At 50.8% G+C, this 16,797-nt stretch overlaps 1 protein-coding gene and 1 long non-coding RNA gene across 3 annotated transcripts; one reads left to right on the top strand and one right to left on the bottom strand.

Annotated features, from left to right (window-relative positions):
- Positions 1-90: 90 nt before the first annotated feature.
- On the bottom strand, positions 91-10,277 carry KCNJ2 (potassium inwardly rectifying channel subfamily J member 2). Of its 2 annotated transcripts, none has more exons than XM_030287286.4 (2): positions 10,131-10,277; positions 91-5,422 (listed from the first exon to the last, which is right to left on the bottom strand). In XM_030287286.4, the coding sequence occupies exon 2, from the start codon at positions 5,204-5,206 to the stop codon at positions 3,923-3,925; it is 1,284 nt and encodes a 427-aa protein (XP_030143146.1). In that variant the 5' UTR covers positions 5,207-5,422; positions 10,131-10,277; the 3' UTR covers positions 91-3,922. The 2 variants fall into 2 exon arrangements, with proteins under 2 accessions (XP_030143146.1, XP_002194820.1); XM_002194784.7 differs by lacking the exon at positions 10,131-10,277 and adding an exon at positions 9,665-10,089.
- Positions 8,556-12,909, top strand: LOC115497630 (uncharacterized). The gene is made up of 2 exons (XR_012058586.1): positions 8,556-9,338; positions 9,625-12,909. It is a non-coding gene; the product is annotated as an uncharacterized lncRNA (long non-coding RNA).
- Positions 12,910-16,797: the final 3,888 nt, after the last annotated feature.

Raw genomic sequence — 16,797 nt, 5'->3', positions numbered from 1 at the left:
GACAACCATAAACACAGCTCAATATCCCCCTCCAGACCCATCTCCCTCCTCCTTTACACATGGGCCGCACACACCAAGCTCATCCTCAAGTTTTTTTTTTTCTTTCATTTTTTAATTATTTATTTAGAAATAATAAAATAAGACATAATATATAAAAATCTGTACAATCCACAATTTGTGCAGTACATTAGGAAGACTTCGATACAAAAAGGCTGCAAACAGGAAAATAGTCATGGACAACTGTCAGATGCCGAGATTGTTCGTCTTACAAGAGCTGCAGGCCAAAAAAAGTCCTCACAAAATCAGCTTCTGATGGGCTGTGGGGTGGTAACTGTGCAGCACCTTCTACTCCACAGTGTGGTGAGCAGCCAGAATTAAAGACATTACAGTACTTCTCAGTTTTACCTTGTAATCCATCACGAAAAAGAAAACCTCAGAGAACAAATTAAATATCTGAACCCTTTGTCTTTTTCCGAGGGCTTCTACTAACACAGAAGTGTTTTCACGGCTGGGAGAGTCATGAAATTAAATTAATTAAAGCTGGCTAATGAGTGAGGATTCCTACCCCGGCCACTTAACCCAGGAGGACTCGCACGGAAGAGAGGAAGAGACGGAGGGAGGGGAGCATCCCCACCCGCCTCTGCTCCTGTCAGTGTACACAGAATTATGGGTCAGACAATGTGTCTCATTCAAGTATTTTCAGGGAAGGGCAGAAATAACATATTCCCCCCCAGCCCCTAAGCAAAAGACAGGATAAAAGCTTCCGTGCGAGCCGGGTGAGCCAATTTATCCCGGATAAAGAGGCTGAACCCAGGCCTGGGGGAGGCTGCGGGTAGAGCTCCGTCAGTTTAAACTTTGAGGTTTACAGTTTAAGGTTTAGAGTTTAAGGTTTACGCTTTAAGGTTTTAAGTCAGCCTAAGCTTGGCCCACAATCAATGGGAACTGAAGGAAAGATGTCAGTCACTGCCTAGTCCTTCAAAATAACAATTTTAAAAATGTTACTCCAATTTGCTGCTAAGAAAGCCAAAATTGATGGTGAAAAGGGGAAAGAGACCACTTGCAGGGCTCTTCCCAGCAGCTTCCCAGAGCCAGGGCTGAAATGTGGGATTCCCTGGGCAAAGACAAAGGGTTGGGAAAGAAGGAACAAGCAGAGATTAGCAATGGATTACACCGACACACCCCCCTCAACACGGCTCTGGGAGCTCTGCAAAAACGCCAGTAACTAGAACGTGTTCTCAAATGAAAAGTCCATGCTTAAAAAATAAATAAAGAGAAGTCCAGAGCATTAGGAATCCTATAAGGCTTGCAAGTAATTTGCTAAAAATCATGCTAACCTGTAGCATCTAGTCCTAGCGAGCCGAGACTGCTGAGCTGAATTGATACTTTTTTTTTGTGGCCTTTTCGTTGTCTTCTCCTTGTCCTCCTTTACAGACTTCTATTTACATTTGGCTTTAAATATGAAAATACTTGATAAACTTTATAAAATGTACAATTTTTAAAAATATTTCTGAAAAACCGACTTGAAAAACAAAACAAAACAAACAAGAAAGAAAAAAGAAAACAAACAAACCCAAAACCTCTGCACCAGAAATGTTAAAGGGGAGGGGATTTTTTTGTTTTTAACTCTCTGGATTACTGTTGTGTCAAAGAAATGAGACAAATCCTGCATTTTCCATCCCTCCCCATCTCTCATCCCTCTCTCAAATATCTCAAGTATCATTTAGTGGGAGCGCTGTGCACCTGGGGGATGCTGATCTGAGACCAGGTCCCCACTCTCCTGCTCAGCCTCCCTTTCCCTGTTGTGTTTTCGTGCCCTCTCTGTGTCACTGGATGCTCTTTGGTTTAGTTTTTCTCCTCTTGCAGGAATATCACCCTTAGCAGCACTAGCAGCACCCCGCTGTCTCCACCACTGTTGACCAAGAAGCTGCAACCAGACCACTTTTAAATGCCCACCCTTCCCTTCCTTTTCCATCCTCCCACCCCAGTAACAGCCTCAGTACTTGCACTTCATCCTCTGCCCTCTCCAGGAGCCAAATCTGTGTTTACAACACGGAATTCCCCCAGTTCCCAACCCACCCCATGCTGTAGATAGCATCTTATCAGAAACCAGTTCATTGCAGGCATTTCTTCCAGGCAGGGCTGGCAGGGGCCAGAGGCCTCCACAGATATCCACGTGCAGAAGACACCAGACCTAGAACAAGCTGTTTTTTAATGGCATACAGTGATCCAATACTGCAAGAGTCATCTGGGATTGCCATCCCCACCACCCCCACGAGCAGGGGCCAAGCACAGCTTTGCTGTCTCCTTGAGCTTAGAGGCACAGAGAATTTAAAGCCTTCTGGGTGAGCGAGCCAAAATACCACCAGGGCCTTGCTGAAGGTGACAAAATCTGCTTGGTGATGAGTGATGGGCAAGTGTCACCTGCTGAGCTGGGCTTGCTGGGGAGGGAGGGAGGCAGGAGATGGAGTTCCCTTTGCAGCCTCATCCTCCCCAAAGAATCCCTCTCTCCACGAGATGGAAATCCACCTCCCTCACACCCCTGCCCTGCTGAAGAGAAGCATTTTGCACAAAGCATCCCTCCGTCACTCCCGAGTGCTGTGCTGCTCTTTCCTCCTCAAAAAACTCTTCCTGGGGACTTCTCTGCTGCTTGGCTCATCCGTGGCCAAGCTCCAGCAGCCTCTGGCATCAGCCAGCAGCTCCACGGCGTGTCCATGGCACAGCTTCAGGGAAAGCTCCTCTGCTCGGAGCTGGGGCAGGCCAGGCAGGACACGCAGATGATGCTGGATTGCTTCCCCCAACTGAGCTTTTTCTCCTAGGAAAGAGGGATTTTATTCCCCCTACACAAGAACAGGGGTGAAAAGGAGGAGGCCCAGCTCGCTTTAGATCCGAGCCTTAAGCCTTTAGAATAAGGTGCAAAATAAAGGTCTTAAAAAGAAAAGAAAAAAAAAAAAAAAACGAAGAAAAAAGTCAAAACCAAAAAAGTGTCTGAGGTTTGATATTTTTGTTGTTGTTGTTGTTTAAAGCAGCCTGTTCTTTTTTTTTTTTTTCCTTTTTTTTTCTTTTTTTTTTTAATAAACTCCACTGTGCAAAACTGTGCATTTTCTTTGGTATCCACTTAGGTAGTTTGAACTTAGTACTTTTTCCTATGTATATATATCTTTTGTCTCATTTTTCCTTTAGACAGAGAATTAAATTCTCCCCCCCAAAAAAATCATAATTTTGCTGGAGGCTACTGATTGGCCTGATATTACATAATGCCCCTTATGTAATTGGAAAGAGAGAAATTGATTCTAGCTATCAACTACTGGCCTCAAAAGGAGTTTAAACTTCCTGGCAACATTGGCGTCTCTGAACTGATCATGAGCTTTTCAACCCAAAAAGTACAACACTGATTTTTTTTTCTTTTTAAATTACACAAGAGAAAATAAAAACTACACTGCAACAAAAATAACCATTTGTGTTCATGTAGTTAGCAGCAGCTTTTAAAAAATAATTATAATAATAATAATAAGGCAGATTCTTGCCTTTGTTATGCCATTAAAAACATTCTTGTTCCCTAGAGAGAAGCATTCTGGAAAAAGTTGAAAACAAAAAATAACAATAACCCAACCAAAGCTTGCCTGCAAGTTCAAGTTTTGTAAAAAAATATATACATAATTTATTCTACAACATATGTGCCTTCTGTTCATACTTAGACATGTTTAGTGCTTTGTGTTTAGAGTTCATTTCCTGTCGTCCCTCCTCTGAGGACAGCCCTAAAACCAGCCTGGGTTCCTCGGGTCTGCTGCCTTCACACCACGCTTCCACAGTACCGTTGTCTGCAAACTCTTCTGGGCCAACTTCTCAGGTCAGCGAGCCCTTGCCCGATGGACACGGTGGGGATTTTGCCTTCCAGCCAGGCGGGAGAGGCAGAGCCCGCCAGTCATATCTCCGACTCCCGCCGCAGCGGCCGCGGCTCCAGGGGCACCCCTGCCTGGTTGTGGTGCTCCATGTCCGGGTGGGTGTCCGTGCTCATGCTCTCCGGCACCCCCGTGTCGATCTCGTCCTCCTCCTTGCTGCTGAGGGCCACCTCGTTCTCGTAGCAGAAGGAGTTGGCGTTGGAGAGGATGTATTTCTTCTCCGCTAAGTCCCTGGCACTGCAGATGGGTGTGTTGGGCACTTCGTAGGTTTTGTGGAACCTCGAGTAGTCCACTTTGTAGTAGTTCTTCTCTTCGAAGAGCACGGGCTCGTAGCGGTGGCCCCAGAGGATCTCGTTGGCCAGATATGAGCTACGGCACTGGGTGGTCATGGCGGTGGCCTCCACCATGCCCTCCAAGATGACCACGATCTCGAAGTCAGCATTGTCCATGTCCTGTTTGCTCAGGTCGTACAGGGGACTGTCCTCGTCTATCTCGTGCACTATTGTAATGGGGGAGACCAGGAAGATGCGGTCGATGCCGCTGTCAAAGCCCACGTTGATGTCGATTTGATCCAGGGGGATGTACTCCCCTTCCGACGTGATCCTGGATTTCAGGAGCTGCGCCCGCACGTGCGCCTCCACCAAGTGGCTTTTCCTCAGGTTCCCCACGCGCCACATCAGGCACAGCTTCCCGTCCCTCATGGCCACCACGGCATTGTGGCTGAAGACCAGAGTTTCGTTCCTCTTTTTTGGCTTAGCCATCTTTGCCATGACAGCACCAATGATGAAGGCATCGATGATGCAGCCCACGATGGACTGGAAAACCACCATGAACACGGCGATGGGACACTCGTCAGTGACGCACCTGAAGCCGTAGCCGATCGTGGTCTGGGTCTCGATGGAGAACAGGAAGGCTGCGGTGAAGCTGCTCACCTGAGACACGCAAGGCTTGCTGTTCTCTTGGTTCTCCAGATCCCCGTGCAACAGCGCAATCAACCAAAACACACAGCCAAAAAAAAGCCAGGAGAGGATGAAAGTCAGGCAGAAGATCACCAGCATCCACCTCCAGCGGATGTCCACGCACGTGGTGAAGATATCGGCCAGGTAGCGCTGCCCCTTCTCGCCCACGTTGATGAACTGGACGTTGCAGTGCCCGTCCTTCTTGACGAAGCGGCTCCGGCACTGCTGCCGGGTGTGGACCTTGCCCTTGCCGTTGCCGAAGCCATTGGCCACGGCCATGGTGGACAGCTTCATGCCGTCCTCCTCCGAAGACACGATGCTGTAGCGGTTGGTTCGCACGCTGCCCATCACTACTGCCGGGGACTGAGGTGCTTCTGCTTTAGAAAACAGTCTGAGTTTCTGCAAAACCCTTTGGAGAAACAGTTTTGAAAGTTCTACAGGAACACACACACGTGGAAAAGCCGGGCGGAGGCCGGAGTCCCCAGAAGCCCTCGGATCAACCAAGGACAGTCTTCTGGCATGCAGGGTGAGCTCAGCAAGCCACCGTCATAGAGAGGGCATGGTCTGCAAGAGAAAGAGAAATGGCACTTTAGATCCTGGAGGAAAAGCATGAGGGATCAAGGAAAATGACACCTGCGGGCCTGCAGGAAGTTTCCTCTTTCTTAATGACATTTTCAGCAATGCTCAGCATTCACAGCTGTGCATGGACAGGGGTCACACGTGGTTACTGCAAGGAAGGAATTGCCCTTCCCGAAGGAAAGCACTGAAGGGGTCGTGTCACACCAGTCTGAGCAATATTCCCATTAAAGTTGGGCACGCAAAGGATCTCTCTGCTATTTATAACTGTGATTTCTGCTTATTTTGAAGCAAACAACTCCCTTTAACATCCTTCTGTTCAAACACAAATGCTGAAGTGGTTTGTAGTGACTTATGATGTGTCTCGTGGACTGTCTGACCCATGACAAAGCAGGGAGTGAGCAAAAGGGAAAGTGGAGACAGGGAATAAACTTGGGAAGTGCAGACAGTGGTAATTCCATGAAATTAAAGCACATGCAATTGTTTTAATTAAGCTAAAAGGAGTTGTGCATTCTCAGCAAATTTCAAGAGCAAGGGCTGCAGTAGCTTCTCTCTAACTCCATAAACTCATCGAGATCTCTGTAGTTTTCACGCTCAAGTTTTGCCTAAGTTGTACAAAACAATTAAACCTTTCAAACCTCTCCTCTGCTCCAGCTAAAGCCACCAGTAAAATGTAGCAGAATCAGCTGAGTGCCTTCCTAACACCTTTAGGAGCGAGTTCCAGCACCTTCCCCTCGTGAGCCTGAGGCAGCCGCTTCCATCTCCAGCAGGTCATAGACCTGAGGGTCCTGCGAGTCTGAAATGTCACCAATCAAGACTCAGCAGAAAGGCTCCAAAATCTCCTTCCTCCGGGGAGAAGCCACCAAAAACTTGTTTCAGGGAGGTCTGGCTTAGACCCAGGTCTAGCTTTTAACAAGTGCGTCATCCATTAAGTCATGTACTGCATATCAGGAAATGGAATTGAAATACTGCAGAGGAGAAGAGATGCATTAAAGCAACTTCTCCAGCCACACATGGCCCACGGAGGGAATAAAGCTAAACCCGGGTGGAGAGGAATGTCTGCTGTCCCTTTGGCACGGCACGGGAGGCTCCAAAACCATTTACAGTAGCAGGAGATTAAATCACAGCGCTCTTCCTAAATTACTGTTATCAAAACTCATCTGAGTTTGTCCAAAAGCCAACAAAACTGCAGCCACTGTAGAGCACAACCCCTGCCCGGCAGGACCTCTGCTCTTCTCTGACTGGAATCCCACAACAGCTGGAGATAAGATGCTATCTCCTTTCCCAACAATGGCAGCTCCTAAAGCCTTGCTGAGGTGCTCCAAACACTTGAGCAATTTCAAGCAACTCCTCAAGCCCATCCTTCAGCCACATTACAAAGGCTTGAGCTCAGCAAACACTTGTTAGGAAAAGAGCAGGTGACAAGCAGCAGCAGCAGCAGCTGTGTGTGCAGGCTGCTTTTCCCTCCAGGATCTCCTCAGGGTTTATTTCACCTCCTCTTTTCCCCTTTTCTCCTGTTTGTTGTGCAAGAATGTGTCTCGATGCCTCCTTGCCAAGATTACTCATCTGTGACTTCAGCTCAGACAAGACATTTTGGCATCTCTGGCAGGTTCTGTAATGCCCCTTTGAGTGCAGCTCTCAGCACTGAACACTTCTGGTGGAGCTGCCCTCCTGCTTTGGGCACTTCTTCTTACTTTTACAACTGTCTTGCCTCCACTGTGTAAGGATCCACTTTTTCCTCCCTTACACCTTTTTGTTCCCAGGGTTTCTCATTCCTGCCAGGATATCGTGCTCAAAAATACAAAATAATTCTTTTAACGCTCACTTAAATTATTTGTTTTGGCCAAACCCCTACTTTTATTAGAAACCTGAACACGGCGGGGAAGTGAAATTACTGTTAATACATCCCACATAAAAAAAACTTCTTGAAAAGCCATTGCACTGCTCTGCGAATCGATCACTTTCATAAACCACATCCTATAATCACAATCATGTTCGACTGCCACAGTCAAAGCCTGTTTTGTTCCAAGCTGATGGAAACACACAGCCTAGGAAACAGTTTCTTCTGGAGTTTGTTTTTTTTCCGGCTCTTTCCTGGATTTTAGACGAAAACTTTCGGTGGAGGGAAAGATAAGCTGTAACATTTTAAGTGTCTGAATACGCAGCTTCTCCCACAAAATCTCGACCTGAGGACACTTGTTTGAATCCCAAAAATCCCTGAAAGCTTAATGCCAGCATCCTGTGGCTGCATCTAGAAGTTTGGGACCCAAATTTGTCGCATTCCTCCCCTGCAGGACTGAGCACCTCTCCCCTCCCATCCCTTGCCCGGATCCCTCCTCGCTGGCTGAGCAGCTGCACCCCTTTTATTCCAAGGACCCCAAAAGCTGGGGGTGAGCCTGGGAGCAGCTCTGGAGCCTGCTGGAAGCTCAGAGCACAAAGCTCTGGCTCAGTCCAGGGCAGCAGAGCTGTCTGCCTGCTTTTCCAGCACCAGCTGCCTCTCTTCCTGCCAGTGCTGGGGCAGGGGATGGGAGCAGGAGCAGCACCACGCACAGGGATCAGCCAGAGGAGCTGATCCCGCTCCTGCTCATGGAAATACAGGTCCTGTGAAATGCCCCATGGATCCTGGCTGCCCCAGCACCTGCTCCATGCTCACCCTGACCCTCACTAGCACTTCCACCAAAACTTCCCCAAAAGACCCAGGAGCAAAGCAGCAGGAAAACCGAAAGGAAAACCGAATGCTGCTTCTTCTTGTGCCAATCCACCTGCTGCTCAAGGCTGAACAATGCTGCTGCTCCTCATTCCACCCCAGCATCAGCTGCTGGTGGCACCAACAATTCCAGGCTGGTGTGGGAGCAGCCCTGCAATCCTCACTGGGAAGAGGGAGCCAACCCAGCAGCACCAACCCAGCCCAGGATTTCCAGTATTTGCCAAAGTGGGCCTAGTGCAGTGCAGCCAGACACAGAGCTGTAAATTCAATCATCACCAGCTGTGTTATCATCATTATCATTATTATTATTAGTCCAGGTGACCTTTCCTCCTGGAAGGGAAGATAAGCAACACAGCTCAGAATTACCAGCAGCAGCAGGGACACGGGATTACTGGGAAGGGGTGAGATGGGATGGGAGAGCCTGGCTGGCTCTGCTGAGAGGGGATGCTCGGAGGAGGGAGGAAAACGGGGCTGTGCTGCATCTGCAGCATTTCTGAGCCAGCATTTGGGGAAATGCCACGACGGGGAGCCCAAACCTTCACCTTCCCCTGAGCATCCCCCTGCGGACCTTCCCTGGGGAAGGACGCTCACGTCGCAAGGCACAGCAGGAGGGGAATTGGGCAAAGATTAAAGAGTGAGGAATAACTCCGGAGCGCAGGGGAGGGTAGAGAGGAGCAGAGAGGAGCAGCAGGCAGCGCTTGGAGCGGCTTTCTCCGGCTGACGCCACCGAGCCCTGCGGAGCCAGCCGGGCACATGTTGCCAAGAGAGCACCAGCACCAGCGCAGCCGAGCCCTGCTGCCCTCGGAAAGCAGAACGAAGCAGCTCCTGGCCGCGGCCGAGCCTGTGCCCACATTCCTGCCCCCTCGCTGCCGGGCACGGCCACCTCTGTAACCTTTCTCCTTAAAAGTCATTCCCCGGGGCTCCTCCGCTGCTCCGGGCGCGACTCGAGTTACGCGGAGCTGCCTTCGGGGGAAAGAGCTGACCTTCAGGGACGGGTAGCGGGGGGGGGGAGAAAAAATTAAAAAAGAGCACATGATGCAGGGAAATGGGTGCGAAGAAATAGGAGAAAGGGAAGGACAAGTGGCGCTCGCATCTGCTGTCCTGCTGGTGACAAAACAACTCGGAGCGGAGCAGCCATCACCAGGGGGTGTACGCGGCGCACCGGCTGCGAGGATGGAAAAGCAAACAAGTGGAAAGGTAAGGCTGAGCCACGGAGACAAGTGCGGGCAGCCTGCGGGGTGGGGACAGAGCTGCGGGGACAGAGCGGCTCCGGCTCAAGCCGGGCCAGCGGCACCTGCGGGTCCCCAGCGGCCCCCGCCCCGTCACTGACCCCCCAAATCCATCTGCCTTTGCTTATCGGTATTTTTTCCTTTCACTGGCATGAGCTAAGCTGAAACAATACAGCTCTTCGCTGCCTTCCCAGATGCTTTTTTGGTTGTTTGTTTTTTGATTTTTTTCCCCCCTGCTTCCCATTTTTTGGCAGGACGATGAAAACGAAAGAAGCCCTCCCGTGTGCACCATACCGATGAATGAAGCCACAGGTTCATTTCACAGCCCTCCGAACCATCCCGGCCGCTCAAACCCACGCATCCGAGTGCCCAGAGTCGCCGCTTCTCCGTGCGGGAAACAAGAGGCGAAGGGATGGAGCGGTGCGCTTTGTGCAACGCGGAGTTGTCATGCGAACTTGCAGCCCTTCCCCAGGATAAAATATCCCGAGGGGGGAGGAAAGAAGGGGGGAGCAGCTGGTGCATGGAAAGTTATGAGCACAAACAGATGCTGGAAGCAGATGCTCGGGCGCTCCAGCCATACCTATCGAATTATTTTAGGCGCTGAGAATAGCTCCGTGAGAAACGCAGGAGTTCCCCTCTTCTCCAAGCCGCAGGCAGCGGACGCTTTTATCGCGGGGGTATCGCGACAGCGCGCGCGCCGCGCATCGCCTCGGCCGCTCGCGGAGGCGGGGAGAGACGGGGGGAAGGAGGCGAGCCTTACCTGCGGCGGCCGCGAGGGAGGTGCCGGTGCGGAGAAGGGGTAGGATCCGTGGCGAGGCCGTGCCCGGTGCCCGCTGGGCTCGCACTGCGCTCCCGCCCGCCCGCGGCCCCTTTTTGCGGGCGGCCATGGCACCTTTAATACGGCCCCGCCGGCCACGCCCCCCGCGCGCCCGCGGCCAATCACAGCACGGGGCGGGGCCCGGGGGGCGGGGCCTCGCGGGGCCCGGGAGCGGCGGGCCCGGAGCGGAGCGGAGCGGGGATGCTCCGGGAGCGGAGCGGGGATGCTCCGGGAGCGGAGCGGGGATGCTCCGGAACGGCGCACGGAGCCGCGGCTCCCGCTGACAGGAGGGGCCCGGGAGAAGGCAATGGGTCCCCCGGTGCCCGCTGCGGACGCTCTTCGTGTTCCCGGTGCGGAGGGTCCCAGGAGAAGGTTCCGGGTCCCGAAGTCCCCGGGTTCCCGGTGCAGAGGGTCCCGGGGTCCCCGTGTTCCTGGTGCAGAGGGTCCCTAGGAGAAGGCACCAGGTCCCGAGGTCCCCGTGTTCCCGGTGCGGAGGGTCCCGGGATTCCCGGTGTGGAGGATTCCCGGGTCTCTCTGCGGAGGGTCCGGGAGTAGGCACCAGGTCCCCGGGTCCGCGGTGCCGAGGATCCCCGGTACCCGGTGCAGAGGGTGCCAGGAGAAGGCACCGGGCCCCCACTGCGGAGGGTCCCCGGGTTCTCCCAGACTCGGTGCAGCGGGTCCCGGAGAAGGCGCCGGGTCCCTGGATCCCGGTGCGAAAGGCCTCCAGGAGAAGACGCCCGGTCCCCGGGACCCCCGATGTCCGGTGTAGAGGTCCCGGGAGAGGGCGGCGGGTTCCCCGGTGCAGGAGGGGCCAGGAGAAGGCGCCAGCTCCGCGGTTCCCGGTACGGAGACTCCCGGGGAAGCGGCGGTGCAGAACGGGCACGGCCGCGCTGCGGGGAGGCAGCGCCGCTGCGGTTTCGTTCCTCGGCTCCGGGACGCTCCGGTTGCGCTCCCGGGCACCCGGCACCTGCCGGCGGCATCCCGCACCCTCCCTCGGCAGAGATAAAGGCTCTTGCGGGACTTCACCGGCACTTTGGGATGGTCCCGCTGCCCGCTCGCTCCCGTTCCCGTGTTTTGGGCTGATGTCTCAGGCCCCGGGTAGTGAGAAAAAGTACCAGAGACAGAAAAGTTTCCTTCCTTTTGTCTCTTTATTTTATTGAAGGGAAATGCTGAGGTGCAGGGTGTCCCATCCCAAACTCCCGACCCTAGCAGGCACGAGAAGCCAGGCGAACACAGCACAACACCGCTCCTACCAGGAAAATCCTTCTCTTTAACTAAATGAAACATCCCTTCCAAAACAAGAGCTTTGATCCCCGGACTAAGAGCTTTTGGAGCAAGGCTGGAAGCAAGGGAAGGACGAGTCTGGCTGCAGTGTGTGGGATCCACGGCTTTGTTCCCTGAGTCACCTGTGGCAGCTCGGCTGGCCAGGGTTGAAATATGCAGAAATCCAAATGATTTTTAACAGCTTGTCCTCCCTACAATGGACGTGGCCTAAGACAAAGAAAATAAGGATGAAATGCCTGGCCGAGAGCCTTGCAGGAACAAAAACAGCCTTGTAAGCACAGCCTGAAATTTGCCAAGCCCCGGCTCTGCTGGACAGTGCAGGGGTGTTGGGTTCCAGGGCAGGTGTCCGCAGCAGGACACTGTCCCTGCCCTGGGGAGGGACAACAGCTGAAATCCACGGGGCAGCCCGTGGTGAGCTGGAAAAACAAGGTGACTGCTGAATGCAGGGGGGCAGAGCACCCCAAGCTTTAGGAATTGCCACAAACACCTTGAATTGCACCCAGCACTGCTGCAGCAGCCCCTGAACACCCCAAAACTGAGCGCGGGGGATGCTCCCGGGAAAGGCAGAGGCCATCAGCAGCAGGTCAGCCTGGAGCTGCTGAGGGATGGACTGCTGCAAGCGGGTCGGCCTCCAGAGAGCTTCTTACAATGTCCAGAGCAGGCTGTAAAAATGATTCCTGACTTTCCACAGCAATGCCAGCGCCTGCAGTCGCTCCTCGTTGCTTAAACTCTCCTCCTCCTCCTCCTCCTCATTTGTTTGCTGAGTTTCCAAGTCTGCCATGAGGTGTCTTTGAGCGCTCGGTGGAAATCTTTGCCCAAACGCTTTGTCCTGGCGCAGAGGCTCCGGGAGCAGCCCGGCCGCTGCTGCCGCTCCATCCCAGCCGCTGCCGCCGGTGTTTGCCGGGCTCCCGCATCCCCGGTGAGGAAGTGCCGCATTGTTGCAGCAATAAACACCAGGGCCGAGGGCAGCTGGTTCACAAGAGCCACATTTGTGAGCGCAGGAGGCGCAGAGCTGACGCGGTGGGGAGGGGGAAGCGGGACAAGCGCTGCTGTTCGTTGGGCAAGCTGGCAAGTTGGGCAATCACGCTGCTTGTGAGTTGTTCTTGGGTGGTTCTGTTCGTTTGCAAGGGGAAGAGAAGTCCAAAATTGATGAGTGACGAGTCTGGAAAACGAAATCAATAAGGGGGATGACTGCAATTAGTTAATCCATTTAGCGAGAGGGAGATAATTAAATCCACAGGATCTGAACGACACGGGCACAGTTCATGTACCTGTATCAGAGAAAAAAATATCCCTCATGTTTCTCTTTGTGTACTTCCCATGAACTGCTAAAACAGCAATAATTTGAAGTATTTGCCTGTTGGAACACTAGGAGCTGGAACTAGAGTTCCAACATTTGCCCATCTATGTGTCAGTGAAATAAAGAGCTGTGATCCACTCCTGCTAAGAGATGCTCTGCTGGGGGGTGGGTGCAGCAATTCCCTGTGTGAAATCTCCGAGATTTTCCAGATTGCAGCACGGCTTCGGAGCCTCTTACTCAGCCTTTACTCATGAGAAGTGGCTGATAAAAAATACTGCCCCACTACAGATTTATCTGCCTAGATGAGTAAGGCTTACTCAGCCATTCAGCATTTCACACGAGGCAGGGGGGAGCAGATCCATCACCACTGTTCCACAGCTTCTCAGGGTCGGGGCAGCTCTGCCCAGAGAGCTCTTCTCTGAATGAAATATCGATTCTAAACCTATTGCACAGATAATGAAAACCATAACGGAGCTGCCTGCCTTCCAAACTTCCAAACAGGGAAGCTGAAGTTACAAGAAAAGTTTCTAAAAATCCCTTTCCTGTTGTAACAAGCCAGGACAAAGAGTGTGAGACAGCTGAAAACTTAACCCTCATCGCTGAGCGAGGGGTTCCTTTTCCTTCTCTCCATGAGTGGTTTTCCAGCCTGACCTAGCCTTGCCTCAGAAATCTCCCCCTGAAATATTAGAAAAGCCACGTGAAATGGTCATGGGCTGAGAGATTTTCAAGGCAAGACCCTTTATCTGCAGAAAAAAGGTACTGAGGGAAAGGAAGTGCTCTAGAAAGAAAGAACATTCTAGAGTTTTTCTCCCCTTTTTCTCCCCTCGGTTGCCAGCACACCCAGCCCTGCCCTTCAGCTTACAGATTCCCCCTGGAAGGAAATTTGGGAGTCGTGTTGCAGGCCCAGACCTTGGAGCAGAGGCTTCAGCCCCTGTCTCGCTCCACGGGAGATGTTATTAAATTGTTTTTTCTGTCTTGGCGCTGAAAGACCTAATTATCAGATTGCATTAGTCCTCATCTCTTCAAGTGGCCAAATCTGCTTTGGTTCTCAAGGATTTTATTGCCAGCTGAAAATGGCTTAATTGTATTGTACTTGCAAAGAAAACACGGGCTGGGGGAATCAAAGCTTTCCACAAGAGGAGAAGAAATGCCATAAATAACACACTGGGCTTTTATTTTTTTGGGTCTCACCATTTCCATGCATGTAAACTGGCATGAGTTTGCCTTTCTTCCCTAACCATGAAGTCAACTGGAAAAAATTCCTCAGGAAAAAGGTGGTTTCCCCATTCCCAGTAACCTCCTGGGGTTTAGGCATTAATTGCATCTTTATAGGTCTAATGCTGGGATCTCCAAGGGAAAATGAACCCACCTTGGGTTAGAAGGAATGGGCAAATCCAGTGAAAATTCCACAGAGAGAAGCTTGCACGTTTGATAAGACTTGAGAGAGCAAATAAACAGATTTGCAAGCAAATGGCATCTACAGATGTGCAGTTCTGCTCACTAAAAATGGGTTTGTCCATGGGAGGGATGAAGCTGGGCAGAGGAAATTGAATTTTGGCTTTATGTACCTGAGAAGAGCTGAACTCACACCACCCCCCCCAAGCACATTTGTTTTCTTAACTGTATATTTTGTGTCCAAAATCTTCATTTAACATTTCAGGTTGCCTTAGTTAGGCTCATCCTAAAGGCAAATCACCAGCCAGTTGCTGTATTTTGGAAAAAAATGAAATATATTTTCAGTCCTTGCTGCTGCAGGAGGGGGATGTGGGGAGCAAGGTGAAGAAATCCTGAATTACTGAATTCCAAACAGAAATCCACTTCTAGCAGGAGCTGTATCGAACTCCCAATCCAACAGCAACCCACAAATCCTGCCAAGGAAAACTCCTTTCCAACGCTGCATTCCACGTGGCTCGCTTCTCACCAAATTAAGGCTCCTCATTTAAAGCATCTTTAGCTCCCAGCTGAACTTTCAGACCCAATAAAAAGTGGTGTTGGCAAAAAGGGAGCGCTGAGCTCTCAGTGCAGGGGCAAAGGCCTTCAAGAAGAAGGAGGAATGTTCAAAGTAACAGAGAGGAATTTTCAAATTAACGAGGAGGAATTTTCAAATTATCAAAGAGGAATTTTCAAATTAACAAGGAGGAATTTTCAAATTAACAAGGAGGAATTTTCAAATTAATGAGGAGGAATGTTCAGATTAATGAGAAGGAATTTTCAGGTTAACAAAGAGGAATTTTCAGATTAACGAGGAATTCTCAGGTTAATGAGGAAGAATTTTCAGGTTAACAAGGAGGAATTTTCAGATTAACGGGAAGGAATTTTCAGATTAATGAGAAGGAGTTTTCAGATTAATGAGGAGGAATTTTCAGATTAATGAGGAGAAATTTTCAGATTAACAAGGAGGAAATTTTAGATTAATGAGAAGGAATTTTCAGATTAACGAGAAGGAGTTTTCAGATTAACAAGGAGAAATCTTCAGATTAACAAGGAGGAATTTTCAAATTAATGAGGAGGAATTTTCAGATTAACAAGGAGGGATTTTCATATTAATGAGGAGGAATTTTCAGATTAACAAGGAGGAATTTTCAGATTAATGTGGAGGAATTTTCAGTTTAATGAGGGGGAATTTTGAAATTAATGAGGAGGAATTTTGAAATTAATGAGGAGGAATTAGTGTCAGTGATCAAAGTGACCAAGCAATGCCATGTTCCTAAAGCTAAGACTTTCCTATTAATCTCCCAGTCACCCGCTGCTCTCCCACAGCTCCCATTCTTCAGGTATCTCCATGGAAAGGGAGTTAATGGCTAACAAAACTGCCCAGAGGGGTGAGAACATGCTGCTGGAGCTGCCATGGGGATGTGGACAATTCCTGGAAGGAAAAGGGTTAAGAGCCAGCAGCTCACACACTCACAAGTGTGGCACTGCACTTCCATTCTCTCCCTCTCAGCTCCACTTGTTCAATGCCAGGTTTTCCAAAATTGGGATGAAGGCAGCAGGGTGAGGAGATCTTTTTAAACCAAGTTTAAAACCTCTGGGTTTTTGTTTAAACTGAGTTTAAAGCTTCTTCTGGTTTTCAAACCTCTGGTTGTGGATCTTGCCCGTGAGCAGGAGGCTCTCAAGGACAACCCTTGGGTTGTAGTGGTTCCCTGCTGTGGGCAGTCAGATCAGAGCCATAAAATCACAAAATTTGGGTTGAAAGGGACCTTAAACTCATCCCATTCCACCCCTGCCTTGGCAGGGACACCTTCCACTGTCCCAGGCTGCTCCAAGCCCTTCCAGCCTGGCCTTGGACATTCCAGGGATCCAGGGGCAGTCACAGCTGCTCTGGGAATTCCATCCCAGCCCCTCCCCAACCTCACAGGGAAGGATTGTCTCCCAGTATCCCATTTATCCCTGCCCTCTATCAGTTTCATTCCATTCTCCTTGTCCTGTCACTCCATCCCTTCTCCCAAATCTTCTCCATCTTTCCTGTCAGCTCCTTCAGGCCCTGCAAGGTGACAACGAGGTCACCATGAAGCTTCATTTCTCCAGGCTGAGCAACCCCAACTCTTTCATCTTTTCCAACCCCAATTCTTCTCTTTCAGCAGAAAAGTAAAAGATAATTGGGATTGTTCAGCCCAATTTTAGGAGAAAAGACGAAGAGAATTGGGATTGTTCAGCCAGGTCAAGTCACCTGCTCTCTGGTGGTGCTCAGACAACTTCCAAAGTTCCCCTGCAGAGCCCAGGAGGCTCAGGGACAGGGGCTGGGCTGAGTTTTTCTGCTTGCAGCAGGCAGGGATAAAGCAGAGCCCTGAGAGTGCCACCACGGGCAGAGCCATGGAAAGCTTCCAATGGGAAAGGGAGTGGCAAGAAGGGACAAAAACTCGGTGGCACCAGAAAGAGCTGGGAGATTTCTGTCTGTCCTGAGCAAAAAGATTGCAGATCACCTGCCTTTTCTGCCCCTCTCCTCCTGACCTGTTTGCACCCACACCTCGGGCACCACGTGTGGGAACCCAGGGTTTCCCTGTGGCTGCCCTGGCAGGTCTGGGA

The sequence above is a fragment of the Taeniopygia guttata genome, chromosome 18 (assembly GCF_048771995.1).
Source record: "Taeniopygia guttata chromosome 18, bTaeGut7.mat, whole genome shotgun sequence".
In the NCBI taxonomy this organism is placed as follows: Eukaryota; Metazoa; Chordata; class Aves; order Passeriformes; family Estrildidae; genus Taeniopygia; species Taeniopygia guttata.
The sequence above is the reverse complement of the archived record's forward strand: the minus strand, read 5'-3'. Positions and strand labels throughout refer to the sequence as shown.

Coding starts and splice junctions, on each gene's coding strand:
- KCNJ2 (XM_030287286.4), bottom strand. CDS start 5,206: ATGGGCAGCGTGCGAACCAACCGCTACAGCATCGTGTCTTCGGAGGAG.